At 48.9% G+C, this 27919-nt stretch overlaps 2 protein-coding genes across 5 annotated transcripts; one reads left to right on the forward strand and one right to left on the reverse strand.

Annotated features, from left to right (window-relative positions):
* Positions 1 to 962: 962 nt before the first annotated feature.
* On the forward strand, positions 963 to 12554 carry LOC128336193 (linker for activation of T-cells family member 2-like). 4 transcript variants are annotated; one of them, XM_053275470.1, is made up of 11 exons: positions 963 to 1040; positions 2415 to 2461; positions 3698 to 3746; positions 3857 to 3897; positions 5069 to 5107; positions 6001 to 6028; positions 7528 to 7583; positions 8379 to 8435; positions 9763 to 9831; positions 11077 to 11131; positions 11520 to 12554. In XM_053275470.1, the coding sequence occupies exons 6-11, from the start codon at positions 6009 to 6011 to the stop codon at positions 11530 to 11532; spliced, it is 270 nt and encodes an 89-aa protein (XP_053131445.1). In that variant the 5' UTR covers positions 963 to 1040; positions 2415 to 2461; positions 3698 to 3746; positions 3857 to 3897; positions 5069 to 5107; positions 6001 to 6008; the 3' UTR covers positions 11533 to 12554. The 4 variants fall into 4 exon arrangements, with proteins under 4 accessions (XP_053131445.1, XP_053131446.1, XP_053131443.1 ...); XM_053275471.1 differs by lacking the exons at positions 6001 to 6028; positions 7528 to 7583; positions 11077 to 11131; positions 11520 to 12554 and having other exon boundaries at positions 9763 to 9829; XM_053275468.1 differs by lacking the exons at positions 7528 to 7583; positions 8379 to 8435; positions 9763 to 9831; positions 11077 to 11131; positions 11520 to 12554 and having other exon boundaries at positions 6001 to 6206.
* A 61-nt stretch (positions 12555 to 12615) lies between these two features.
* Positions 12616 to 27502, reverse strand: RFC2 (replication factor C subunit 2). The gene is made up of 11 exons (XM_053275467.1): positions 27336 to 27502; positions 25994 to 26063; positions 25208 to 25249; positions 24823 to 24929; positions 24420 to 24521; positions 20798 to 20898; positions 19306 to 19463; positions 17244 to 17309; positions 16081 to 16161; positions 15340 to 15453; positions 12616 to 12902 (listed from the first exon to the last, which is right to left on the reverse strand). Exons 1-11 carry the CDS (start codon positions 27485 to 27487, stop codon positions 12792 to 12794), a joined length of 1104 nt encoding a protein of 367 aa, XP_053131442.1. The 5' UTR covers positions 27488 to 27502; the 3' UTR covers positions 12616 to 12791.
* Between the last annotated feature and the right edge of the window lie 417 nt (positions 27503 to 27919).

Raw genomic sequence — 27919 nt, forward strand, 5'->3', positions numbered from 1 at the left:
ATTTTTTGACCTCTTTCATCCAGCCTGCTTTTTTATTATAATCTATTGGATTGTCCCATAATTTCCGCCAGAATTGCACTGTTTCTTCTTTATTTGGTGTTTCTATTATTATTATTATTATTATTATTATTATTATTATTAATACAACAGCTTTTGAACCTGCTTGTTCTCCAAAGTACTTGCGACTCCTTCGGATTTTTGCTATCCACCCACACAGCTTCCACACCCCCACAGCTTGCTATTGTGTGACGGTGAGGAGACTGAGCTATGAGCCAAGTGGAGCTGATCTGGGGCGCCTTCTCCTTGATGCTCCTAGGGGCCCTTGTGACAATGTGCATGAAGTGCCACAGGTCAGGTATGTCTTTTCCGCTGCCCGCCCATGCCTTGCCTTAATGGAGATTTTGTCTCGAGATCTGAGAGTCTGTGAAATGAAGTCCTAGGCAAAAGGGCATGTTAGGGCTGGATCTGGGATTGGATTGCTTGGATGTGTGCTCACCAAATGGCATGCAGAAAGCAGCTGCTGCTTGGCCTCAGTTTTGCTGATCCATAAAATGGGCACAAGTACAATGTCCAGCCCACCAAAATGCAAATATACTTGCCTTTTGCAAACTTGGGGACATGCTTCTTTTTCAGTGTGTCCCCTCTTCTAGTTATGGTTTTTGCATAGGAAGCTGCTGCCATAGGAAGCCAACATAGGAAGCTGCTGCCTACCGAGTCAGGCGCTTGGTCCATCTATCTCAGTATTGTCTTCACTGACTGGCAGCAGCTCTCTAAGGTTTCAGGCAGGGGTCTCTCCCAGCCCTTCCCGGAGATGCTGCCGGGAAGCGAACCACCAGGGACCTTCTTCATACAAAGCAGATGCTCTTCCTCTAGGCTACGGCCCTATCCTCTAAATTCATGCTCACCACCCCAAAGACGAGCTTCCTTCCGCTTGATCCCGCCACATTTCTTCCGTCTGTTATGCCATCGAAGCTCATATAACTTCCGTTTTTCTTAGGGAGTAGAAAGGAGCAGACGCTTGCAAGTAGCCGGAGAAATCGGTAAGTATCCAGCCTCTGTCTTTAGCCGACTTCAAGCATCTCTGCACGATTCTTAGAACAGGAAAGGCCGATTTTCGTTCCCATGGGGGGCTCTTCTTCAAGCCAGCAGGCTGGGGTTAGAGGAACCCTCGCAGAGAGCTGGCCTAAATATAGCTGCCACATCCCAGCAAGATGTGATGCTCAGATCACATGAGGTCACAGGAAGAGATGAAGCTGCCTTATCCTGAGTCAGGCCGTTGGTGCATCTAGCTCATGGGCGTTGGCACTAACTGGCAGCAGCTATTCAGGGTTCCCAAACAGGGGCACTTCTCAGCCTTGCCCGGAGATGCTGCCATGGACTGAACTTGGGGCTTTCAGCATACAAAGCAGATGCCCTGTCACTGACCTACAGCCCCATTCCTTGGGAAGCTGCTGCCTACTGAGTCAGACCCTTGGTCCATCTAGCTTACTGTCATCGGCACAGGCTGGCAGCAGCTCTTCGGGGTTTTAGGCAGGGGTTTTTCCCAGTCCTACCTGGAGATGCTGCCCGGGATTCAACCTGCAAGCCTCCCTAAGCAGGCAGGGGCTTTGGCACTGTGCCAGTGGTTCCAAAACCTGGAGTTTATTCCCCATCCTTATCAGGTGATGCTGTCATATCGGATACAGTAATGTCTATCGGGATATAATATATCACGAACATATGAAGCTGCCTTATCCCAAGTCATACACTTGGTCCACCTAGCTCAGTATTGTCAGCACTGACTGGCAGCGTCTCTAAGGTTTCAGACCAAATCGTTTCCAGCTCTGTTTGGAGGTGCCAGGGATTGAACTGGGGAGCTTCTACATGGAGGCCAGTTTTCCAAGGGCAACCTGGAAATCTGGAGCTGACCTTGAGTTGCACAGCTATCCTCTTCTTGTGGTAGCAAGCATGAATGGTCCCTTTTACTAAGCAGGGTCTACCCTGGTTTGCCTTTGAATGGGAGACTCCATGTGTGAGCACTGCAAGATATTCCCCTTGGAGATGGGGCTGCTCTGGGAAGAGTATCTGCCTGATTGCATGCAGAAGGCTCCAAGTTCCCTCCCTGGCAACATCTCCAAGATAGGGCTGAGAGAGAGACTCCTGCCTGTAACCTTGGAGAAGCCGCTGCCAGCCTGGGTAGACAATCCTGAGCTAGATGGACCAATGGTCTGACTCAGTAGATGGCAGCTTCCTTAGTCCCGGAGATGTCCGATACTTTCCCGAGTCCTTTTTCACAAGCTCAAGGGTAGCTTTCCAGAGTCTCCAAGAAATGGACACAGATTCCTGGCAACTCCAGGACGATGCTGGTGCCTTGATCTACCCCACCTCCCGCACCTGTGTGCAGGAACTTAACCACATTCTCCCTGCCCTTCCAGATGTGAAAACCAGCAGAGATGTGAGGACCCAGAATGCTCTGTTTCAGGTGAGTGTGGGCCCTTCTTCAGCAACCCCCCCACCCCGCATTCATTTCAGCAGCATCACATCCTGTCCGTCTGGACGGGGGGAAACTCCTCTCAGGGAGGCTACTAAAATCCTCTGCACTGGTTGGGTGGATAAGGATGCCAATTATTTTACTTATTATTTCTTGTTTATACAATCCCACAGGTGTTATTGACTGGTTTGTTTTATCCAGACATCGAGTCCTTCCCAAGGACCCAGGATGCCAGAATTTCACTGTCAATGGTTATAGATATCGTCGCAGAATATAGGCTGTTCCCAGTAAAGCTGCTTTTTGTAATTGGCTGGTGGTGATTTCTGTGGCCCCGATGGTGTTGAGGTGCTCCTCAAGGTCTTTTGGAACTGCACCCAGGGCGCCAATGACCACTGGGATGATTTGGGTCTTTTTCTGCCACAGCCCTTCAGTTTCCATTTGTAGATCTTTGTATTTTGTTTTTCTATTTCTTTTTCTTCTATTCTATTACTTAAACATTAAATAAATATTATAGTGCCTGAAATGTCCAAAATAGGCTGGTAACAGAATCAGAAACGACATCCAAAAATTCTGACTCTGTTACAGACCAATTTTGCATGTTTCAGACACTATCTACACATTTAAAGGTTGCAAAAATACGGCCTCATAATAAGATATATTCTCTTGCTGATGAATATGTACGATATCAGCTTGAAAACTTGCTTGTGGAAAGGACCTTTTGATCTGATTCAGTAAAGTGCTTCTCATGTTGTTGTCAGCGACAACAACTACACAGAAACTCCGTATTCAAAGGTAGCATGTTCCTTCCACTATGACCCAATGTCTACTAAAAAGAACAGAGGAAGCAGCCTTCAATTGACTCAGAGACCCTTGGTCCATCTCACTCTCAATGGTCTGCACTGGCTGGCAGCAGCTTAGAGTTTCAAACTGGGGAGTTCCCCAGCCCTCCCTGGGAAGGGTGCCAGGGACTGAACCTGGGAAGCAAGGTTCAGATGCTCTGCCACTGAGCTTTGGTTTCATCCCTGAAGGGGGAACCTCTTCCAGCGCTCACAGGTAGCTGCCCATTCAAATGCAAACCAGGGCAGCCCCTGCTTAGCACAGGGGACAAAGCACCACCAGACCAGCTTCTCCTCCCCACTTATCAAAATTAGACGGTTGGGCCAGCCATATTGAACTTTCCCCCTTCCTGATGAGTGACGGGCGATTCGGTTTTCTTGCCCTCTGCAGTATCGAGAGAAGAGTGTGCCGAGATACCACACAGCCGTCCGAAACCAAGGTGGGCGACGTCGCCACACGCCAAGGCGGGAGGGTTGCATCTAGACACAAGAGGAGGTCGTGGGTGGGCGGGCCTTTGGATCACCACTGGTTTTGTTTTTAATTCTTTAGCAAAGGGAGGAAGCGTCCAGCTTCTACAGCAAGACAGGATGGTGAGTCGTGCTTTCCTTTTCTTTCCTGCACTTTGCTCCAGAGGGTCCCCCAAAGTGGCTTCTCCCAGGTAAGCTCCTATTTACAAGGGAGCCTCCTGGTTTCCTTAAAGCAGTGCCTGTTTTGGCCCCCTTGGGGATGCTTTCTCCAGTGTGGGTTTTTGTTTTGTTTTTCCCCTATTGCTTGACCTGTCATGGGAACACAGTTAGCTACCTTCTCTCCATCAAGCTCAGGATTGCCTACACTGACTGGCAGCGGCTTTTCCAAGGTCCCAGGCTGCCCTGGAGATGCTGCCAGGGAGTAAACCTGGAAACTTCTGCATGAGCGGCCCCATTATCCCCTAAAGGGAATATCTTCCAGTGCTCACACATGTAGCCTCCCATCCAAATGCAAACCAAGGTGGACCCTGCTTAGCAAAGGGGACAAGTCACGTTCGCTCCCACAACACCAGCTCTCCTCCATGGAATCAGCTCTGGAAAACATTTGTGCCAATGGGCATTTCCATTCCTTGGACCACATTGATCAAATTTTATAGTAGTTATTTTGTGTGTTTGGAACTTAGAAAAGCTTTCAAAGCACCCTTGCACATTTCTGCTGGCCCAACATCCAGGACACGGTAAGACACTGTAAGCTGAAAATCTTGCCAGCTTTCCATCCCTGGGGGTGTAAGCCTTGTCAAAAATCGCCATGAGCATCCGTGCCCCCAGATGGTACGATCTGTGATTCCCAGATCTGAGATCCTCAGATGGTATGATCTGCGATCAGAAGCACAACCAAGCAACGAGAAGCAAATAGGAACATAGGAAGCTGCCATATTCCGAGTCAGACCCTTGGTCCATCTAGCTCAGGATTGTCTACACAGACTGGCAGCGGCTTCTCCCAGGTTACAGGCAGGAATCTCTCTCTCAGTCCTATCTTGGAGAAGTTGCCAGGGAAGGAACTTGGAACCTAGATGCTCTTCCCAGAGCGGCCCCATTATCTCCTAAGGGGAATATCTTACAATGCTCACATGGAGTCTCTTATTCAAATGCAAACCAGGGTGGAACCTGCTTAGTAAAGGGGACAAGTCATGCTTGCTACCCCAAGACCAGCTCTGTGTGTTGTGTGCAAAAAATTCCAACAGAGTGTAAATCCAGCCATGAATTCTCAATGAACGTTGGGCTTCCTTTTCAGGTGGCTGTGCGGAACCCAGGTATCAGAATTTGGGGAAAGGTAAGTGTGTTGACTTCACTGTGTCACAGTTATGCCAAAAGAAAACCTAGATAGCAGTTCTCTCTCGGCTTTTTGGAATCAACTGAGGTTGCATGTTAGGAATTCAGGTACAGAGAAACTCTGATTCTCCAATAATATTCTGGATTTTCTGCACAGATTCAGAGCTGGAAATTTGGCCGTTTTGTGTCTTCTCTTCACTGCTCTCCCGGGCATATGCTGTATGGTCTCATACAGAAATATCACTTTTCATGTCCCCAAGAATACTTTTGTGGTAGTCTACAAACTCCTTTTTTGCGGCCCATTGCCTTCCCAGTCCCAAAAGTGGTGTTTTCTGCAAAAACTTATTTTAGCATCTTTTGCTGTGAGCTGCCCAGAGCCGTAAGTCTGGGGTGGTGTACACACTTAGTAAAGAAATCGCTTTTGTGACCATGTGCTTTTTGCCTCAATTTTTGGAACAGCCGCCTCATCTGGGCTGATCCTGACGCCTCCACTAGTCTGGAAAATCAAGATTTCTCCCCCATTACATAGCTTTTGAGGGCAAATTTGCCCTTTCTTGGCCGAAACATTTTCTATGTGGACTTTTGTCTTTTGTGGTGAACCATCACACTGGCTTAAAGACCTGGGCTTTGGTCGTTAGTGGCAGCTTTAGAACACGGTTGAACATTCTAGCTTTTTCTCTAGATTAAACGTGATGGGCCATAGAGTTGGAAATGGCTAGGGTGACGCCCAGCTTGAAGCTGCATCGGATAATCAAAAGCTATCAATGGCCCGTAGAGTCCGCCTCTACGTAGCACCTCTGGTCTCTCTGAACTCTTATCAGTCTGGACTTGTCAATGGTGTGTTCCTTATCTGCAGTTACCTGTGCACTAATCACCAATAAATTGTATTTTCAGGAACTCAAATGGTGGAGCAAGAGTATATGTAAGTCCAGGAAGGCGTTGGGGCAGCTTTGGGAAATGTTCTAGAAATAGGCACTTACTTCCCAGATGGTCAACTCCTGATCCTCACAGAGGAGCAATGAACACCAACCCTAACAGCTCCTGGGTTGTATCCGGTTTCCCTCACTGGCTGGGGGTCTGCCACATTTAGGAAAAAAGGAAGCTGCTATATATTGAGTCAGATCATTGGTCCATCTAGCTCAGGATTGTCTTCCCAGACTGGCAGCAGCTTCTCCAAGTTTGCAGGCAGGAGTCTCTCTCAGCCCTCTCTGGAGATGCCAGGGAGAGAACTTGGAACCTTCTGCCGGCAATCATGTAGATGCTCTTCCCAGAGCAGCCCCATAAAGGGAATGTCATACAGTGCTCAGACATGTAGTCGCCCATTTAAATGCAAACCAGGGAAGACCCCAGTTAGCAAAGGGGACAATTCATGCTTGCTCCCAGAAGACCATCTCTCCTCCCTCGGTGTGATTTCAAACAAGTAAATGGAAAATAGACCAATGACTTGCTTACAGCCCACAGACATTTCTGAAACCCACTTAACCAACCCAAGAGTCCAGTATCTTTGTGGGGTGATGCTATAGCTCAGTGGCAGAGCATCTCCATGGCATGCAGAAGGTCCCGGGTTCAATCCCCAGCAGCATCTCCAGCTACCGCTGGGGAAAATTCCTGCCTGAAACTCTGAAGCGCCGCCGCCCGTCAGAGCAGACAGCCCTAAGCTAGGTGGACCAAGGGTCAGACTCAGTAGATGGCAGCTTCCTGTGTCCCACAGTTGCAATTCTGAAGATATTCCCAGAGCCTTCCCCCATCCCCTTGATATTTTTCTCAATATCAAACTATTAATATAGATTCAGGAAGATTCCTGGCCCAGTTCTGAAGGGCTGGAAACTCCATTGCCAATTAGGAATGAAACTGATTCCTGGAGATCGTTTCCCTCAATATAATTTTCCAACGTTTTTCATCATTAAAAGTAAAAATAATGGCGCAGCAGGGGAAGTAACTTGCCTAGGGAGCAAGAGGCTGCTGGTTCGAATCCCCGTCGGTATGTTTCCCAGATGATGGGAAACATCTCTATCAGGCAGCAGCGATATCGGAAGATGCTGAAAGGCATCATCTCATACTGCGGTGGGAGATGGCAATGGTCAACCCCTCCTGTATCCCACTCAAGAAAACCACAGGTCTCTGTGGTCGCCAGGAGTCGACACCGACTCGACGGCACAACCCGTTTCAGTGTCGACTCCTGGCAACCACAGAGCCCTGTGGTTTTCTTGGGTAGGAGCATTAGCAAACCCCTAAAATCTCCAGGGTGGCCTTTCCGTCTTTTCTGGAGATGGGTTCCGATTCCTATGTATTTTAATAACTATGCATTACTGGAAACAACTGCAACGGAAGGTCTCTACTCATCTAAGGGCGGCAGGGGTATTTTTGACCTCTAGATCAACCATTCCATTATGTTCCCCTTTCTTTCCCCCCCTGTCCTAGTGAACCTCTCCATTCAGATTATTACAACTGCCGAAATTTCTTAAGGCCGCCGAGAGGTAAGTCCGTGGGTGAAGTGAACGTAGGAACAAATGAACAGCCCTGCTGGATCAGGCCCAAGAAGGCCTATCCAGTACAGCATCCCGTTTCCCACAGTGGCCTACCAGATGCCTCTGAGAAGCCCACAGGCAAGAGGTGAGGGCATGCCCTCTCTTCTGTGGTTGTGGGATGGTCTCTCCTGGATGTATGTATGTTGTGCAATGGCTTCTGTTGTGGGATGGATTCACTGACCGATGTTGAGTGAGCGAACAAGGATGGGTAGAGGGGGACAGAACCTTTTAATGGGTAGAGGGGGACAGAACCGAGAGAGAGATCCTCCGATACTTTTACACAAAAATAGATGCCCTCCGGTGTCCTCATAATACTCCTAGATAGACCAATGGTCTGACTCAGTATATGGCAGTTTCCTACGTTCCTATTCTTGCTGCTCTGGTAAGAGCAGAAGGCTCCAAGTTCCCTCCCTGGCAGCATCTCCAAGACAGGGCTGAGAGAGACTCTTGCTTGCCACCTTGGAGAAGCTGCTGCCAGTCCGTGAAGACAATACTGAGCTAGATGGACCACTGGCCTGACTCAGTATGGCAGTTTCCTATCCCAACAAACTGCACTGGTTTATTCCTTCTTTGAGGACCATTTCTGAAGACTTTTCAACCACCCTTTACTACTCTGAAATTAAAACACCAGTATACAGCATTTTGATTCTTTGATGCCTTGATATTGTCGAATCCAAACAGGTTTTCGTCTTCTGCTAAGGCCAGAGGGGCCGTGGGAAACCTCTTGCTTTTTCTCCCTTTCAGAGCAAGATTCCTGCTCTTACCAGAATGTGGCCAGGCCTTTGCGAAGCAGTGGATGTGGTGAGTTACGCTGGGGAAGAGTATCCCTCTGCTCACGTGGTCCAGAGCAGGTGCTGGTCAGGCCTCATTTGGAAAGAATGGGTCTGGTTCTGGGGACCACATTTTAAGGAGGACGTTGGCGAATGGCTGCAGGGGAGGGCAAGAAAGATGGCGAGGGGTCTGGAAACCCAGTGCGATGAAGGAAGGATGGAGGAGAGGAGAGCTGGTCTTGTGGGAGCAAGCATGACTTGTCCCCTTAGCTAAGCAGGGTCTGCCCTGGTTGCATATGAAAGGGAGACCACATGTATGAGCACTATGAGATATTCCCCTCTTAGGAGATGGAGCCGCTCTGGGAAGAGCATCTAGGTCCCCAGTTCCTTCCCTGGCAGCATCTCCAAAGGAGGGCTGAGAAAGACTCCAGCCTTTAACCTTGTAGAAGCCGCTGCCAGACTAGGTAGACAATACTGGGCTAGGTGGACCAAGGGTCCAACTCAGTATATGGCAGCTTCCTATGTGCCTAATGCAATAGCCTCTGAAAGCCAGCATGGTATAGTGGTCAGAGTGTTGGACTAGGACTGAGGAGACCAGAGTTTAAATCCCCGTTCCGCCATGACTCCTTGAGTGGGCCAGTTACTGCTCTCTCAGCCTAGCTTACCTCACGGGGTTTCCCGGAGGAAGAATGAGATAGAAAAGTAATAAATAAATCTGATGAGTGATGATGTCGGAGAAGCAGTGGGCAAGCCCTCTGTTTCTCATGTGTAATCAGAGGGTTGAAATCTCAAGGAGGCAGATCCAGGCTAGACATTAGGAAGCAGGTCAGGACTGGAGGAGCTGTCAAACCAGTGGAACCACCTGCCTCATGCAGTGCCATCTTACTTATTATTTCTCTGTGGTAATAATAAATTTCCATATTTATTTTGAAACTTTTATTGAAAAGCAGTATATAAATATTTGTTGTTGTTGCTGGTCTTTCCTTGGCTGGAGGGCTGTCTATCAGGGATGCGGTAACATACTCAATTCTCTCGCAGCCCAACCTACCTCACAGGGTTGTTGGACTGTCCACCCCTTGTTATACTACTCCGTAACTGTGTACTGTACACCACTCTAGGCTCCTTGGAGAAAGAGCGGGATATAAACGTAAAAATAAAATATGGCTGTACTGAGCTGAGGGTCAGACTAGAAGACCTCCAGGGAACCCTTCCAGTTCTAAAAGTCTGATTCCATGTGTAATTTAATAGCATGCATGCGCACACACACACACTGAATCAGACAATAACTGAGGAAGAAGCTGCACAATCCACTTCTAGTGTCTCCCTTTCTACAGCTGAACCCTGTTTTCTTTCTTTAGTCTTAGCAGAGGTGGGCATCTATGAGAATAGCTTGGCTGTCCAGCTGCAGAAGAGCCCACAGACTTCAGGTAAACATTGGACTTCTGCTCTGGGAGTTGGCCCCAAACTAGAGCAATGTTGAGGTGGGGGTCCCAGGAAGAAGAGCAGAATGTCAGCTGCACACAGTTAACCTCCTGCAAAAAGGACAGTTGAGAGCATCCCAACTAGTTATTGGATCCACGATTAAGAGGAGTAAACTTACTGCTGGATGGGTTACCTGCAAAAACAGGCCTTAGGGAGACATCTATAAAATAATCCCTAAAAGGACTTTGAGCTGGATGTATCAAAATCAAACTGGAATTCTACATAACCTTAGAGCACCATTCATTAAGAACCCTCAAGCCATCAAGAGAGGTTGTGCCTAATGGGTTTAAAAAGTTAAGCTGGGGGGAGGACCCCTATTCCAATGAGTGACTGGAATCTATATCTAACCCAGGGGTTTCAAGCCAATGGTACCCCAGATGTTGCTGAACTACAGTTCAGCAGGGATGTGCATGGAATTCGCACAAATCAATTTGCATTATAATCTGATTCGGACTCAAAACCATTGAAACAGAATGGAGATTTGCTCGAATTGTAGTGGTGAGAGTGCTGGACTAGAACCGGGGAGACCCGAGTTCAAATCCCCATTCAGCCATGAAACTAGCTGGGTGACTCTGGGCCAGTCACTTCTCTCTCAGCCTAACCTACTTCACAGGGTTGTTGTGAAAGAGAAACTCAAGTATGTAGTACACCGCTCTGGGCTCCTTGGAAGAAGAGCGGGATATAAGTGTAAAAATAAATAAGTAAAATAATTCACCCAAAGTCGAATCAAATTGGGTCAAATTCAACAATTTTATTCAAATCTGGATCGTTTCGAATGAATCCCCACTCTATTCAATGGTTTCGAGTTTGACTAGATTTGAATTCAATTCAATGTCTAAGAATTTCATGCACATCTCTGCAATTCAGTTGCAATTTAGCCACATCACGGTTGAGACGTCTGTCCTAACCCATCTTCCTCCAGGACTTTTCACCAACTGAAGAGAACTTAACTTAATGGTCTCATTCTCTGATCAAAAAATGTATATATGGCCCAAAGTTTTATGAAGTTCTGAGGTGCACAGGAGCCGATAATTTCAATTAGGTTTCTACAGGAGACATCTTAGCTGTGTCATGGGCTCATTAGCACAAAAGTGGGAGGTGTCTTCGCATTTAAGCTACCAAAATATCTTTGACAAGCTGTAGATGTGTGAATTTTTCTTCTGCTAACAAGCAGTTCTCTCTCAATGCAGAAAGCTCCGAGGATGACGAACCAGATTACATCAATGCAGAGGTTGATCCAAACAGGTAATGTATATGTGGGTGTGTCTGTCCCCTTTCTTCAATAGAAAAGTGTACCTCCCCATGTAGTATAGTCTGGATTCTGTACCACGAGCACGAAAGGGGGAAATTCGTGCAGGACTGGGGTGGTCATGTGCTGTTGACCTGGTACCAAATAACGAGCTGCTTTTTGCGGAGTCTGGCCCTTGGTCCATCTAGCTCAATATTGTCTGCTCTGACGGGAAGCAGCTCTCCGAGGTTCTTGGCAAGAGCATCTCCCAGCCCTACCTGGATATGCCCGGGATTGAACAGCCCCATCACCTCCTCTTCTGATTGCATATCAAAATAAATAAATAATAAATATCGCTTCGCAGGTATGGTGACACATGGTGTGATCTCCTCTCTTCTACCCTAGCTTTCCTGTCTAAGAGATGTCAAGAGATTCAATAAATGCTGATGTTCACCCTTCATTCCACACCATGCAGAAGAACCTGGTCTTCAGCAAAAGATTCCCGCTGATGTGAGACTCTAAGCCAACACAGCACCACAGGCTTGCTCCGGAAGTGGGACACACTCCACAGACTCTATTCTAGAGGGGAGAAATCCCCTCTGGAAAAAAGGCTAGTGGCGTTCCAAGCTTTCAAGCGCAACTCCACGTTAGTTTGAGAACGGCTCGCTTCGCCTCGGGTTTTCAGCTGCAACCAAGTGTCTATGGTGCATTTGGCAGTTTGCACCTTAAAATGATGAGCTAAGGTGTGATCCAAAAACAGATTTAAATGAGGTACCATGCAGGTTTTATCATTTAAGCCATTTGGGTGGCACAGATAAGCGGTGGCGTACGAGGATTAAATCAGTCGATGAAATAAAAAGCACGAGGTTCCTTGAACTGCATGCAGTTCCGTCAGAATTCCCCAAAAGGGAATCCAGTTGGATGAAGTGTGGTCATGATCAGGATATGCATCTTCGGGGTCTGTCCCCATGTGGCGAAAGAATGGAAGGTTTGTCATCTCCAGTGAGTTTATTATAAATGTTGCATAACGGAGGAAACGTCAAATTTATTTCTAGGCAGGGAACATGGGAAGCTGCTGTTTACTGAGTCAGACATTGTTCTATCTAGCTCAGGATTGTCTGCTCTGACTGGCAGCCACTCTCCAAGGCTTCATAAGAACAGCCTTGCTGGATCAGACAATACAAGGCACAGCTAGTCCAGTGTCTTGTTTCAGGCAGGAGTCTTTCCTTGCACTACCTGGAAATGCTGTCGGGGATTAAACCAAGACGTTGTGCATGCAAGGCCGATGCTCATCCACTGAGCTATGGCCCAAAATCAGAATATTTTAGCAAGCTGCTGTATACTGAATCAGACTGCTGGTCCATCTAGCTCAATATTGTCTACACTGACTGGCAGCACTTCCACAAGGTTCCAGCTCTCCTCCCTAAACAAAAGGAGAGAGAGAGGGGCATGCATCTTCATTAAACATACCCCACTGGTACAGTGAACGGAGAACCTTAGCTTGGATATCAAACTTTATTTGCTCTGAAGTATTAAAAAAAGCTTTGGGGTTGCATACGACAAAACGTTGGATGGCGGTATTCATGTCCCTCAAGTACAAGCCAACACCCTGTTGTGGACAGAGGCTGCAGTTAACTTGGGGGTAGAAACATGACCCCACAGTGATCATCTGGGCCTTCAGCTGGCGGTCGGAGCAGCCGTCTTCTGGCAGAGCCGGGCAAGCAGTCCCGCCATTTGCAAGAGCGAGTTTACGCCTTCTGCTATCTTCATGTGAGTGTAGCCAATCTCCTGGTCAGAAAGAGAGAAAGAGAGATGGGAGTTGGATTGAACCGTCCTCCCTGCCTTTCCCTTTGGAAGAGAGATGGCCTGAAAAAGCAGCGAGGAGAAGCCCTGCTTTAAAGCAACCAAGCCACGCTCAGACGGAGACTTGAAAAATCAAGCATTTTGCAATGAGGCTTCAGAATGGGAAAAGGGCATGTAGTCCGTGGGCTGAGCCCATGCATCTCGGCCAGCAGTATGGTCTCTGAGCAAATGCACGTAGTGATTTCTGGCAACGTCCACCCCGCTAGCGATGGGGAAATGGCGATAGCTTTCGATGCATTATTACTACTTCTCTCTCTGTCCCTCTCCCTCACCCCGAATTGATTAGGGTCAAATTGCAGGCATTTTTGCAGAGGAAAAGGTTATAACCAATGGTTGTATTCTCTCATAAGAACATAAGAACAGCCCTGCTGGATCAGGCCCAAGGAGGCCCAACTAGTCCAGCATCCTGTTTCGCACAGTGGCCCACCAGATGCTGCTGGAAGCCCACAGGCAGGAGTTAAGGGCATGCCCTCTCTCCTGCTGTTGTTCCCCTGCAACTGGTTCTCAGAGGCATCCTGCCTTTGAGGCTGGAGGTGGCCCACAGCCCTCCAACTAGTAGCCATTGATAGACCTCTCCTCCGTGAAGTCATCCAAACCCCTCTTAAAGCCATCCAGGTTGTTGGCTGTCACCACATCTTGTGGCAGAGAGTTCCACAAGTGGATCACGTGTTGTGTGAAAAAGTACTTCCGTTTGTTGGTCCTAGACCTCCTGGCAATCAATTTCATGGAGTGACCCCTGGTTCTAGTGTTGTGTGAGAGGGAAAAGAATCTCTCTCTCTCCACTTTCTCCACACCTCTTTGGAGGACACGCTTGCCAACTCGTTTCAATTCCTCCGACCACCTCAAAACTTCGTAGTGGCTTTTGCGTTTTGAAAACACAGCTTTTAAAGCCCCATGATGGGCTGGAGAGTTAGGATAATAAAAGGGCGATCACGCCCAGAAGTGCTGGACTAGGACCGGGGAGTCCCAAGTTCAAATCCCCATTCAGCCATGAGACTGGCTGGGTGACTCTGGGCCAGTCATGTGTCTCTCAGCCTAGCCTACTTCACAGGGTTGTTGTGAGGATAAACTTAAGTATGTAGTACACCGCTCTGGGCTCCTTGGAGGAAGAGCGGGATATAAAAATTTTTAAAAACCAAAAAACGACCCTGAGCATTCGTCCCCACAGATGGCTTGTGTACTAGTAGAAAGAGGAAAGGGAAGAAAAGGTTCCAGCAAAGGAAGATTTAAGGAGATGCTTAGCTGAATGGTACACTGCTCCCTCCTGATAAAGCTGAGCGTGAATCAATCAAAGTCCATCTAGAGACCACAGAGAGGAAGACCAATGCATTTTTCTGTAACCTATCTTCTTGCAAATAATAAATATTTATATATTGCTTTTCAAAAAAAAGTTTGCAAAGTGGTTTACATAGAATAGAATAAATAAATAAGATGATTCCCTGTCCCAAAAGGCTCACAGTCTAAAAAGCATAAAGCAGACACCAACAGCAGCCATCGGAGGGATGCTGTGCTGGGGTTGGAGAGGGCCAGTTGCTCTCCCCCTGCTAAAAGAAAGAATTACCTGTTTGAAAAGTTAACAGAGGTTATAAGAACTTACAAGACTGTGTGTGTTACCTCCTGGGTTGCTAAGTTCTGTGCCACTGCTTACAAGATCCGGTAAGTAATGGCAAAGACTCCCCCTGTCAGTTAGGTAAGGAGGTCCTCCCAGTTTTGATAAAACTTTTATCTAAACACAACCATGAGAGCTGACAGCCTGTAGCAACTACATTGAATATAAATATTGTACAGGAGAACCTCTTTAATTGTGGACTCTCTAACCGCAGTTTTGAGCCTCAAATGGCTCCTTTTGAAGAAAAACTGGAAAATAATGTGATTTCCAGACGATTTCTGGCTATTGGGGGGGTATTGCTGTCCTGCCGGAGACCCACGGATCATGGTAGGCTACTTCCCCCCATCTTTTAGGGCCACGGCCCCCTTTTTTTAACATTTCCCGACTTCCAAGAACCTAACCCTGTATCCGGGGCAGCAGCGGCAAACAAAACCCAAAGATGTTTATCCACCCAGTCAAAAGGGATGGGAGAGAAACCAAGATAAAAAAATTTAAAAGCCAGGATGTGAGGAAAGTGGAAGGAGATGATGACCTCTAATGCATTCAGGTCCAGGCTGGGAGTAGGCTGCCTCCGAAACAGAGCTTTAGTATCCCTAAAGTTAAGCACAGCGCACGAAGCCAAGGTGCGTTAAGCTAAAGTTAAGCACAGCGCACGAAGCCAAGGTGCGTTAAGCTAAAGTTAAGCACAGCGCACGAAGCCAGGGTGGGTTCAGCGGGCCTTAGTCCTACAATGCCATGCTCCCCCCAACCAACCTTGATGAACTCCAACTTCAGATATTCGGCCATCTGGAAGGTTTTGCAGACTCGGAAGACGTTGCCGATGATGTCTTCGGGGGAGTAGCCAAGTCTCCACAAGTGCGCGAGGATCTGGGAAAGGGAAGAGCTTAGCTTTGAGAGCAGAAATAGGTCTGCCTTCTCGGCCATAGCTGAGGACACGATCTGTTGCTTTGAATATTGCACAAGACAGATGTCTAAATAAGCATTGCGATGAGAGAAAAAGTGTAGGAAGTGTGGCATTTAAGACGACACTTAATATTCCCAGCATACCACAAATGGTGTGAGTCAGGGCTAGGCAACTGGGGAGGAGAGCTGGTCTTGTGGGAGCAAGCATGGGCTGCTAAGCAGGGTCTGCCCTGGTTTGTATTTGGATGGGAAACGGCCAGTGTGAGCACTGGGAGAGATTCCCCTTTGGGGACGGAGCCGCTCTGAGAATAGCACGTACATGCTTCCATGCAGATGGCCCCAGATTCCCTCTCTGGCATCTCCAAGATAAGGTGGGGGGGGCACAGAGAGCCACAGTTGTGGCAGGGGATGATGGGAGATGTAGTTCAACAGCTCGAGCACCAAGGTTGCCCAACTCCTGCTCTAGGAGGACGAACCTGAACCCCAGCCTCTCCAGAACATTGGCACAGGAAAACACTGTGCCATGAACTTGTCCCTTGCCTTTTTCCTGGCGGTAAGGACACAAGAGCAAAGCGTCCCCTTCACACTCACCTTGTACGCTTCATCGATGTTTGCGCTGACACAGTGCCCAATCATCTCCTTCACCAACAACGGGTGGGGCTCATCACACACCTGTGGGAAGGAAAGGAGCACCTTGCTGGCAATCAGGTTGCCCCCAGGCCCCTTTTGCCCTAAGCTAAGCCTTTGGAACTCCCTCCCACTGGAGAACCTGCTGGCTTCCACCCTATTTTCCTTCCACCATCTGCTGCTGACCTATGACATTTGAATTGGGGTGAAGTTGTTAGGTGGATGCTGGGTATTTTCAAAGCTTCTTCTAATATGTTTTGGTTTTGCTATGCTTTCCCCCTGGGGGCCTATATGGATTTTATGCTTTAATACTGCAAGTCCCTTTGTGCCACAAATGGAGACAAAAGTGACATATACATTCTAAAAAATATACCCCAATATTGGGGGTTTTGGTTGGATTTTTTTGAGGTGGGGGGAAGCATGCAAGTTGACAAGTGGTTGGCAGTAATCAGAGTCAGGGCCGCCTTGGTTGTGACCCCTCAAGCTTTGGGACGCCCTCCCAGCTGGGTTTCAGCACCACCAAAAACCCCATCTTTTAACCTGCTTTTTGGTCCCAGCAGGTTTCCAGTCTGCAAATCTTTTAAAGGGGTCTAGTTCAACTTAACTTTATTCACTTTGCATTTCCTCCTGCACTTGCCGTCTTTGGGAGCTATCCTACGGGCAAGGCAGGATAGAAATACTTGCAATAAATAAAATCTGGCGGCAATCTGTAAAATCTCTAAGGCTGCACAGCTTTCTTTCGAGCTAGGAAAGGCAACCGACAGGTCTGTGCCGCAGAATTAGACTAGCTTCACCAAGAGCTAGTTAGACTTAGACTAGTTAGACTTAGCTTCCCCAAGATAGGGCTGAGAGAGAGATTCCTGCCTGCAACCTTGGAGAAGCCGCTGCCAGTCTGTGAAGACAATACTGAGCTCAATAGACCAATGGTCCGACTCAGTATATGGCAGCTGCCTATGTTCTTGTGAATTGGCGCTTTGTGGGGGAAAGAGTCTGGCGGTGGGGGGAGGAGAGATACTCTCTCTTCTGTGCAACTCGGATAAACACCGAGCCTCTTTGGGTAGACAGGATGTGGACTCTGTTCACTCTCCCTGGCCAGGCTTGAGGTGTGGAGGAAGGCTTCTGCTCACCTTGAAGACGTTCTCGCTGTTAACGTAGCCAAATCCATAGTACGTGGACTGCAAGTTGTTCAGTGCCTGATAAAAGAGAAGTGGTGTGTGTGTGTTTTAAACAAACGCAGGTCCTGGAAACCTCCAAGTTAGGCGTGACTAGAAAGCGCTCAGGCAGGAAGATAGCTGGTCTTGTGGGAGCAAGCATGGTTTGGCCCCTTAGCTAAGCAAGGTCTGCTCTGGTTGCATATGAAAGGGAAACTAGAAGTGTGAGCCCTGTAAGATATTCCCCACTTAGGGGATGATGGGGCCGCTGTGGGAAGAGCATCTACAGGTTCCCAGTCCCCTCCCTGGTGGCATCTCCAAGATAGGACTGAGAGAGAGACTCCTGCCTGCAGCCTTGGAGAAGCCACTGCCAGTCTGTGAAGACAATACTGAGTGAGATAGACCAATGGTCTGACTCAGTAGATGGCAGCTTCCTAGGTTCCTAGGACAGAAAGGCTGCTCATTCCCTGCTGCTGTAGGAACAGAGGAAGCTAACCTAGAGTCAGACCCTGGGCCCACCTAGTTCAGGACTGTCTACACTGGCAGCAGCCTTCCAAAGGTTACAAGCAGGAGTCTTTCCCAACCTTGGAGATGCTGTCAGGGAGGGAAACTGGCCAGGACCTCTGCTGTGATGCTCTTCTCCTATCGTGGAGTCTGCAGAAACAGGCTGGTCAAGTGTAGGTTGGAGGAGAGTGGGTCTTGCGTTAGGAAGCATGAATTGCCCCCCCTTGCTAAGCAGGGTCTGCCCTGGTTTGCAGCTGGATGAGAGACTCCATGTCTGAGCACTGGGAGAGATTCCCCTCCGGGGAGGGGGAGATCGCCTGCCCGCGTGCATATTCTGAGCCACATCTGGGGAAGCCAACAACTATTAACATGAGCTAGGCCAAGACCAAGGGGTCCTGTGTGACCACTGAGCGATACTGCCTTTCCTGTGCTTCAGCGTGGTGGGAAGAGCCTTGAGTTCTTCGAACACCAGCTGGCTTGCAGAGGCCTCTGTGGTTTCGGACACCGTTGCTGCTGTCACGCTGCCGGGCTGAGCGCTGCGACCACAAGCCCTTTGCAAGAACGTCTCCTCTCGCCAGCTAAAGGTCAGCCCCTGAATGTGAGGCCCTGGAAACTTCGCCGAGCAGAGATCCTCACCGTGTTTCCAGTGGGGGGGCCACCGGGGCAAGAAGCCTTCAGCGGAAGAGCTGTTTCCCAGCGTGCTGACCTCCACACAGCAGTGTGCTTTTCTTGATGCTGGGAGGGCCCTTTCGGGGACGAAGCCTCCACTTAAGAGCTCTGCGGGGACGGGCAACGCTGCCCAGTGCTCCGTGCACGCCTTCCAAGATGGTGAAGCAGCACAAGAGTGCTCTGTTCCCAATAAACGGAGTTCCCTCCGCGGACTGAGTCCGACCCTCGGTCTATCTCGCTCAGGATTGTCTTCCCAGATTGGCAGCGGCTTCTCCCGGGTTGCAGGCAGGAGTCACTCTCGGGCCTGTCTTGGAGATGCTGCCAGGGAGGGGACTGGGAACCTTCTGCAGGCAGGTGCTCTTCCCAGAGTGGCCCCGTTATCCCCTAAAGGGAATATCTCACAGTGCTCACACTGTGTAGCCTCCCATACAAATGCAAACCAGGGTAGACCCTGCTTAGCAAAGGGGACAGCTCATGCTTGCGACCACAAGACTCTCCTCCTCTCAGCATAGTCCTGGCAGGGGCAGCGCTGGGCAGGAGCGTCACAACTTTGGCCCTTCTGCCGATGTTGGACTACGACCCCCATCAACCCCGACTGGGGCTAGGGGATGATGGGAATCATAGTCCCACAGCGAGGGCCTCAAGTGTGCAGCCCTGGGGCAGGGTATTCTCCTTCAGCCAACGCTTCACATGGGCCCAAGGGGCAATGACCCAGGGAGCTAAGCTAGCCCCCAGGCCGTGCAACGAAACGCACGGTCTTAAAAGAGTACGTGGCACCAGAACAACCTTCCCCACTGAGCAGGCGGACGATACAGAAAGGCACCAGATAAGGAGCAGCCAACGGGCTGCTCTATGGCCGACCCACCTGCCTCATGTCCCCCTGGGCCGTGAAGATGATGGCTTCCAGGCCATCGTCCGTACACTGCATGTTTTCCTTCTCGACGATCCGCGTCAGCCTCACGAGGATCTGGGCGTCGGTCAGCTTGGTGTAGCAGAGGATGGCACAGCGAGACTGAATGGGCTCTGGGGAGAGAGGGGGGCCGGCTGCCGTCTTTCAAAAACGCCGGGAGTTAAGAGTGGCTGGGCTGGGGAGACCCGAGTTCAAATCCCCCTTCAGCCTGGAAACGACCAGGTTGACTCTGGGCCAGTCGCTTCTCTCTCAGCCTTGCCTTCCTCACGGGGTTGTTGGGAGGAGAAACGTAAGCCATGCGCTAGTGGCACTGTGGCCAGGAGGTTCTACAGAGGAGTCCTGCTCTTATAAGAACAGCCCTGCTGCAAAATCAGGCCCCAAAAGGCCCATCTAGTCCAGCGTCCTGTTTCACACAGTGGCCCACCAGATGCCTCTGGGGAGCCCACAGGCAAGAGGTCTGTGCAGGCCCTCTCTCCTGCAACTGGTAAACCGCCCTGAGCCATTTTTGGAAGGATGGTATAGAAATCAAATTAATAATAATAATAATAATAATAATAATAATAATAATAATAATAATAATAATATTGAGAGGCATCCTGTCTCTGAGGGTGGAGGTGGCCCACAGCCACCAGACTAGTAGCAATGGATAAACCAGTTCTCCAAGAATTTGTCTAAGCCCCTTATAAGGGGCTTAGTTAAAATACGTTCTGTTCACCTGGGCTTCTTTTGATGTTTGAACTGTGCCCGTGTAAACGTTATATTGAACACATACTTGTATTTACCCGAATATTTATTTATTTATTTATCTATTTATATATCACCTGATATGTGTATCTCTAGGAAGTTTTTCACACCCGGCTTTCAGTTCCCATCTCCTCCAGAGATGGTTCACATTTCGGCCAGATTTACCCTGAAGTCCCTGCAAGTTATCGGGGAGTGGTTCACACACGATTCGGGTTTTTCACTGCATGTTAGAGTGTAGCCCGATTCATAACCAGAGTATAAAAATCCACGTTTTGCGACTGGGTTTTTTTTTGACTTTTTTTTGGCAACTTCAAACTCGCAGAAAACCTGCAGTAAAGTCTGGGAAAACTCTAGGCGGTGTATACAACTCAGAACTCCTGCAAGATACCCTCAGCAGTAGTGTACTGGAGAGGCAGGGTATAAATAATTTAAATAAATAAATATAAGTCAGTAAACACAGTTGCAACCATTGCACAATAAAGAAAGTTAACACCATTCCACGGAATAGAAGACAGCTCTGAATCTGAGAAAAACCCCTTTAAAAATGGGGTTTTAAACCCAGCTTATACCCACTTCCCCAACTCGAGCAGGACTCTGCATTTAAGACAACCGCCCCAATTTCTAACATCAAAGAACGTGGAGGTTGGAAACCTAGTCTTGGATTCAGGTTAGGGTCTGAGCGGCCGCAGGCCTCGCCTCGTACCGATGATTTTGTCCGAAGCGTTGCACGCGAGCGCGAAGCGGGTGGTTTTGGAGTAAATTTCCATCGTCCGCCTCAGGGCCTGTTGAGCACCGTCTGTCATGCTAGTCACGGAGAGGAAAGGAAGAGAAAGGCAAGTTAGGTCCCGGAAGCCTGGACTCTCCAACTGGAGTCAAAGGCTGCATACAGTGAGGGAAATATCTTACAGCACTCGCATGCTGTCACCCATCCAAATGCAAACCAGGGCAGGCCCTGCCTAGCAAAGGGGGCGATTCATGCTTGCTGCCACAAGACTAGCTCTCCTCGCCTTGGGCCTGTCTGCTATACAGGCCAGACTTCAGACTTACATACAGTGAGGGAAATAAGTATTTGATCCCCTGCTGATTTTGTCCGTTTGCCCTCTGACACAGAAATGACCAGGCTATAATTGGAATGGTAGGTTTATTGTAGCTGTGAGAGACAAAATAACAACAAACAAACCCTCAAAAGCCCAGAGCCCAAAAGTCAGCGATGGATTTGCATTGTAGTGAGGGAAATAAGTATTCGATCCCTTCACAAAAGATGTCTTAGTACTTGGTGGCAAAACCCTTGTTGGCAATCACAGAGGTCAGACGTTTCTTGTAGTTGGCCACCAGGTTTGCACACAACCCAGGAGGGATGTTGTCCCACTCCTCTTTGCAGATCCTCTCCAAGTCAGAAAGGTTTCGAGGCTGATGTTTGGCAACCCGAACCTTCAGCTCCCTCCACAGATTTTCTATGGGATTAAGGTCTGGAGACTGGCTGGGCCACTCCAGGACCTTCATGTGCTTCTTCTTGAGCCACTCCTTTGTTGCCTTGGCTGTGTGTTTTGGGTCATTGTCATGCTGGAATACCCATCCACGACCCATTCTCAATGCCCTGGCTGAGGGAAGGAGGTGCTCACCCAAGATCTGACGGTACACGGTCCCGTCCATCGTCCCTTCGATGCGGTGAGGGTGTCCTGTCCCCTTAGCAGAAAAGCACCTCCAAAGCATAATGTGTCCACCTCCATGTTTGACGGTGGGGATGGTGTTCTTGGGCTCATAGGCAGCATTATTCCTCCTCCTCCACACACGGCGAGTTGAGTTGATGCCAAAGAGCTCGATTTTGGTCTCATCTGACCACAACACTTTCGCCCAGTTCTCCTCTGGATCATTCAGATGTGCATTGGCAAACTGCAGACGGGCCTGTACATGTGCTGCCTTGAGCAGGGGGACCTTGCGGGCACTGAAAGATTTCAGTCCTTCACGGCGTAGTGTGTTACCAATTGTTTTCTTGGTGACTATGGTTCCAGCTGTCCTGAGAACATTGACAAGTTCCCCCCGTGTAGTTCTGGGCTGCTTTGTCACCGTTCTCATGATCACTGCAACTCCACGAGGTGAGATCTTGCATGGAGCCCCAGACCGAGGGAGATTGACAGTTATTTTGTGTTTCTTCCATTTGCGAGTTATCGTGCCAACTGTAGTCACCTTCTCACCAAGCTGCTTGGCGATAGTCTTGTAGCCCAGTCCAGCCTTGTGCAGGTCTACAACCTTGTCCCTGACATCCTTTGACAGCTCTTTGGTCTTGGGCATGGTGGTGAGTTTGGAAGCTGAGTGATTGCTTGCTTCTATGGACAGGTGTCTTTTATACAGGTACTGTAACAAGCTGGGATTAGGAGCACTCCCTTACAGAGGGTGTTCCTCATCTCAGCTCGTGACCTGCATATAGTGAAAAGACACCTGGGAGCCTGGAATCTTGCTGGTTGATAGGGGATCGAATACTTATTTCCCTCACTACAATGCAAATCCATCGCTGACTTTTGGGCACTGGGCTTTTGAGGGTTTGTTTGTTGTTATTTTGTCTCTCACAGCTACAATAAACCTACCATTCCAATTATAGCCTGGTCATTTCTGTGTCAGAGGGCAAACGGACAAAATCAGCAGGGGATCAAATACTTATTTCCCTCACTGTAAGCCCTTAACAGCCCTGCTGCAAAATCAGGCTCAAGGCCCATCCAGTCCAGCATCCTGTTTCACACAGCGGCCCACCAGATGCCTCTGGGGAGCCCACAGGCAGGAGGGATGTGCATGCCCTCTCTCCTGCTGCAGTTGCTCCTCTGCAACTAGTATTTAGGGAGATCTTGCCTCTGAGGCTGGAGGTGGCCTATAGCCACCCGACTAGTAGCCATTGATAGATTTGTTCTCTACGAATCTGTCTGAGCCCCCAAGGCAGCCTCTCTCTTCTAGACCTTCAACACCCAAGTGGGGAGAGGAAGCACTAGAGCTGGTGAGTGGCAGGTGAAGGCAGGCCTTCGCTCTAAGGCGTGCGCATGTGCACGCACTCACAAGTTTTATTTTGATGTCCGCTCAGTTAATTTCAGATCCTGCACAGGCTGAATCAGGAAGGAGAGCTGGTCTGGTGGGAGCAAGCCTGACTTGTCCCCTTAGCCAAGCAGGGTCCGCCCTGGTTGCATCTGAATGGGAGACTAGAAGTGTGAGCACTGGAAGATCTTCCCCTCTTAGGGGATGAAGCAGCTCTGGGGAGAGCAGAAGGCTCCCAGTTCCCTCCCTGGCAGCATCTCCAAGATCGGGTGGAGAGAGATTCCTGCCTGCAACCTTGGAGAAGCCGCTGCCAGTCTGGGTTGACAATCCTGAGCTAGCTGGACCCAGGGTCTGACTCAGCATATGGCAGCTCCTGATGTAGGTGCGTGCACACTGCCTGGATACTGCCGCCCGGAACAACATTCATTCCACACAAAGATGGGGGGAGAAATGAGAAGGACCACTGGAAGGCAGGTGAAGGGAAGCTGCCTGGATGAGGCCATTTGTGGGGGTGAGGCCTAGCAGCCCCATGGCTGGGGACAACAGGCCTCCTGTCCGGGGTAAGATAGCAACCAGGACTGAGACAGAGCTGTCCCTTTGAAACGGGCAGAGGAGGGGGGCACAACGAAAGGAGGTGGGAGGACTGAAGTGCATCTCTGAAGTGTTTCAGTGAAGTGTGAATGATCAGCACGATTGGTCCCCTTTGCTAAGCAGGGTCCACCCTGGTTTGCAATTGGATGGGAGACGATATGTGAGCACCATACAAGATTCCCCTTAAGGAATGGGGCTGTAGCTCAGTGGAAGAGCATCTTCATGCTTGCATGCAAAAACCTCCAAGTTCCCTCCCTGGCAGCATCTCCAAGATAGGGCTGAGAGAGATTCCTGCCTGCAACCTTGGAGAAGCCGTTGCCAGTCTGTGAAGACAATACTGAGCTAGATAGACCAATGGTCTGACTCAGTATATGAAAGTTTCCTATGTTTTCCTATGACATAAACCAAGTTGATATCTCTCTCTGGGTCTAGACCTAACAGCAAGGCAGATGAGAGTGCTGGATGAGGACTGGGGGGTCCCGAGTTCAAATCCCCATTCAGCCACGGAACTCGCTGAGTGACTCCGGGCCAGTCACTTCTCTCTCATTCTAAGCAACCTCACCGGGTTATTGCAAGGATGAACATCATGGTATTCACCACTCCTTGCAGGATGAGCAGGATAGAAATGTAAAAAAACAAATAAAACATGTTAACCAGAAATCTTTCATGCAGCCCAAATGTGATTCCCGGAGACCAAGGATCGATCTACACACCTGTCTGCTTCGTCCAGGATGATGGTTTTATGCCGACCTTTGGGAAGCGTGACCTTCTGCTGAGCAAACATCTTGATCTTGTTCCGCACTACGTCGATGCCTCTGAAACCAGAACATTCAGACCATCACCTATGCAGCTTGAGCTGATCTAGGTGGGGAAAGCAGGCTTCCTTGGGGGCAAAGGTTCCCAACCTGGGGGGACTCCAGAGGTTGCTGAACTACAACTCCCATCATCCACAATAAATGCTAAGCTAGCTGGACCAATGGTCTGATGCGGCATAAGCCAGCTTCCTATGCTTTGGGAGACCGACATTGCAACGGTGATTCCTCCGGACTCCACCCCCGTGTCGCTTCCCAGCTGGGTCACATCCTGCCCAATGCTACCAGGAGCTCCACAGCCCACCTGTCATTGGACGCATTGAGCTCCAGAACCGCATCCTTCAGTGATGGGCCCAGCAAAGCACGTGCCAGGCAGAGGATACTTGTGGTTTTGCCGGTTCCAGGAGGACCCTTCAAATGCAAGAGAAAGCCAAGAAGTCAAGACCTGCAACGGATTCTGATCGGGTTAGGGGTCTAACTGAGCCAAGAAGCACCTTTTGAAAGTGGTGATTCTCTTTATCAGAGGGAGAGCAACTGGCCCTATCTGTCCCCAGCACAGCATCCCTGCAGTGGCTGTTGCTGGGGTCTACCTTCTTTTTGCAGTTGCCCATTTTAGGGCCCATTCAGCTTCCAAGTTAGTGTTCGAGCAACAAACAGATCCATAGGGAGGGTAGCTTAATAATACCCACCGCAATAATAATATTTGGAACATTTCCTTCCCTTGCGAAGACCTGGGAGGGGAGAAAGAAACGGGATCAACTGAGTTGGTGAGAACTAGAAAAAGGCATTCCCAAGTCTATGGGAGGAGAGCAGGTCTTCTGGTAGCAAGCATGAATTGTCCCCTTTGCTAAGCAGGGTTGGCCTTGGTTTGCATTTGAATGGGAGACTACAGATGTGAGCACTGGGAGAGATTCCCTTTGGGGGTGCGGTCGCTCTGGGAAGAGCATCTGCCTGCTTGCATGTAGAAGGGTCCAAATTCCGTCCCTGACATCTCCATATAGGGCTGAGACTCCTGCCTGTAATCTTGGGAGAAGCTGCTGCCAGTCTGGGTTGACAATACTGAACTAGATGGATCGAGGGTCTGACTCAGTATAAGGCAGTTTCCTATGTTCCTAAACCCGGATCTTCAAACAGTCAGGAGTCCAAACCATAGTAAAAACAAAACAGGATCAAACTATAGCTTAAGAAGCAAACTGTGCTCTGGGCTAAGCCACAACGTCGCAAATTTTGATGTAGCAGTGAACCAGCTTATTTATTTTTCTGTGCAAACCTCTTTGAGAACTTTTTTGAGGGGTAGAAAAGTGGTGTATAAATAGGCACAACGACTGCAACTGTGGTTTAGAAGCATTTACTGCCTTTGCACTTCCTTCTCAGCCACCAGCCCCTGTCTGGGCCGCACAGACTGAGCATGCATTTCCAAATAAGCTTTCTTGTGTAAACGCTATAGCTTTTGCGCAACAAAGCTTTCTTCCTACCTCCAGTCTGCTAACAGTGTCTTCATTCCCCACGACTTCCGAAAGCTTCATCGGTCTGTATTTTTCAACCCTGTGTCAAAAGTAGCATGGAGACATTAAGACCCTGTCAGGTTTTTAGGCTGGAAACAAAATCAATGACTCCACTCAGCGGGCAGAGTAATGGATGTCAGCAACTGGCAAAGGTCCCCCTGCAGATGCTGGACTACAATTCCCATCATCCCTGTTGGCCACCATGGCTGGGGACGATGGGAGTTGTAGTCCCAAGCTGGAGGGTTCAAAGGTTGTGCAACTCTAGACCAAAGTAATATCCCCCACCCACCCACCCCAAGCTCATTAAGGCATTTTAGTGTCTTTCCATTTCTGCGCATATGCTATCCTAGCCACCGCGGTTGCATACATAAAAAAATGTTAAATTTCTTCTGGAAATCTCTCCTTGGGCTATTCCCAGCAGGAAGGATTCTGGCCTCTTAGGAAATGTCATTGAAAAAATTTTCTTCAACTCATTATATATCACTTCACAGTGTTATTGTGAAAGAGAAACTTAAGTATGTAATACACTGCTCTGGGCTCCTTGGAGGAAGAGCAGTTGATACAATGTAAAATAAAAACAAAACAAAGCAAACAAACAAACATGCTTGCAAATACAATACCGCATCCCATGCAAAACCAGAAGGGGTGGTGGGTATTCCCAGCTCTTGTTAACTACACCTCCCAGCAGCCCCAGCTGCAAAAGCCTTTGCCTGAGATGATGGGAGTTGTAGTCAACAGCCTCTTGGGACAGCCCCCCCCCTTACTGGAATAACAGGTATTCTTGCAGTTAAAAAAGCAATGCATATTTCTTTATTTATATTTATTTATTTATAAATAAATTGCTTGCCATGTTTCCTTGCAAATAAAGCAATGCACTTTTCTTTGCAAATAAAGCAATGCACTTTCCTTGCAAATAAAACAATGCACTTTCTTTGCAAATAAAGCAATGCACTTTCCTTGCAAATAAAACAATGCACTTTCTTTGCAAATAAAACAATGCCCTTTGCTTTATTTGCAGATAAATAAAGTTTATCTGCAATTTATATGCAAATAAATTTATTTGCAGATAAACCGCCCAGAGACATGGGTTTTGGGCGGTATAAAAATATGTAAATAAATAAATGAATTAATTAATTTTCCTTGCAAATAAAGCAACGCTCCCCTAAAACCAACGATAAGGAGCCAGCCCGAGAAACATGCATTGCGTCCCTCCTCCGCCTCCGCTAAAAGACAGATGGGCACATCAGTCCCGCTATATTTCCCCGCTGCCCCGCTCGAGGAGGCTCTCCAAGCTGCGTCCCCCACGCCTCACCAGGGCAGCTCGTAATGACCGCCCCCGGCGCTGGTGGACGGTCCTCCAGGCTTCTGCCCTTGCGGAGGCTTCTCAGGCCCGGTCACCTCCATAGCAACCTCTGCCATGATGGATTCCCGCCGAAACGCTCGCAAGCCCCGCCCCCTTCTCATCGTCACAGCCTGGAAGGGGCGCCATTTTAGGTGTGGGCCAGGCAGGGAAGCCACGCCAGCCGGGTTCTACGGGGTGCGCCTGCGCAGTGGGGTCTGCTGACGCTAATCTGCCCTTCGTCGGGCGGAGATTGCCCTGTCTGCCTAGTTCCAGGGAGATGGAAAAGAGAAAGCGTGCCTTGCAAAAAAAAAAAAAAAGAGAGAGCGGGGATTGGGGAGAGGATTTTTAATTTTCTTTTTCTTTCTTTTCCACTTTTGCATTTTCCTAGCGGGGCTTCTGTGCTTTTAGCCAGGATTCCCAACTCTGACTCCAGCTATTCCTGAAGATTTCCGACACCCGCCCCCGACCCCATTTCCTCCCATTCATCCTCCCTGCCCCAAATACCAGGCTATTCCAATCTCCTTTCTGATCCTGGAAACAAACAGAGGCCGATT

The sequence above is a fragment of the Hemicordylus capensis genome, chromosome 12 (genome assembly GCF_027244095.1).
Source record: "Hemicordylus capensis ecotype Gifberg chromosome 12, rHemCap1.1.pri, whole genome shotgun sequence".
Lineage (NCBI taxonomy): Eukaryota > Metazoa > Chordata > Lepidosauria > Squamata > Cordylidae > Hemicordylus > Hemicordylus capensis.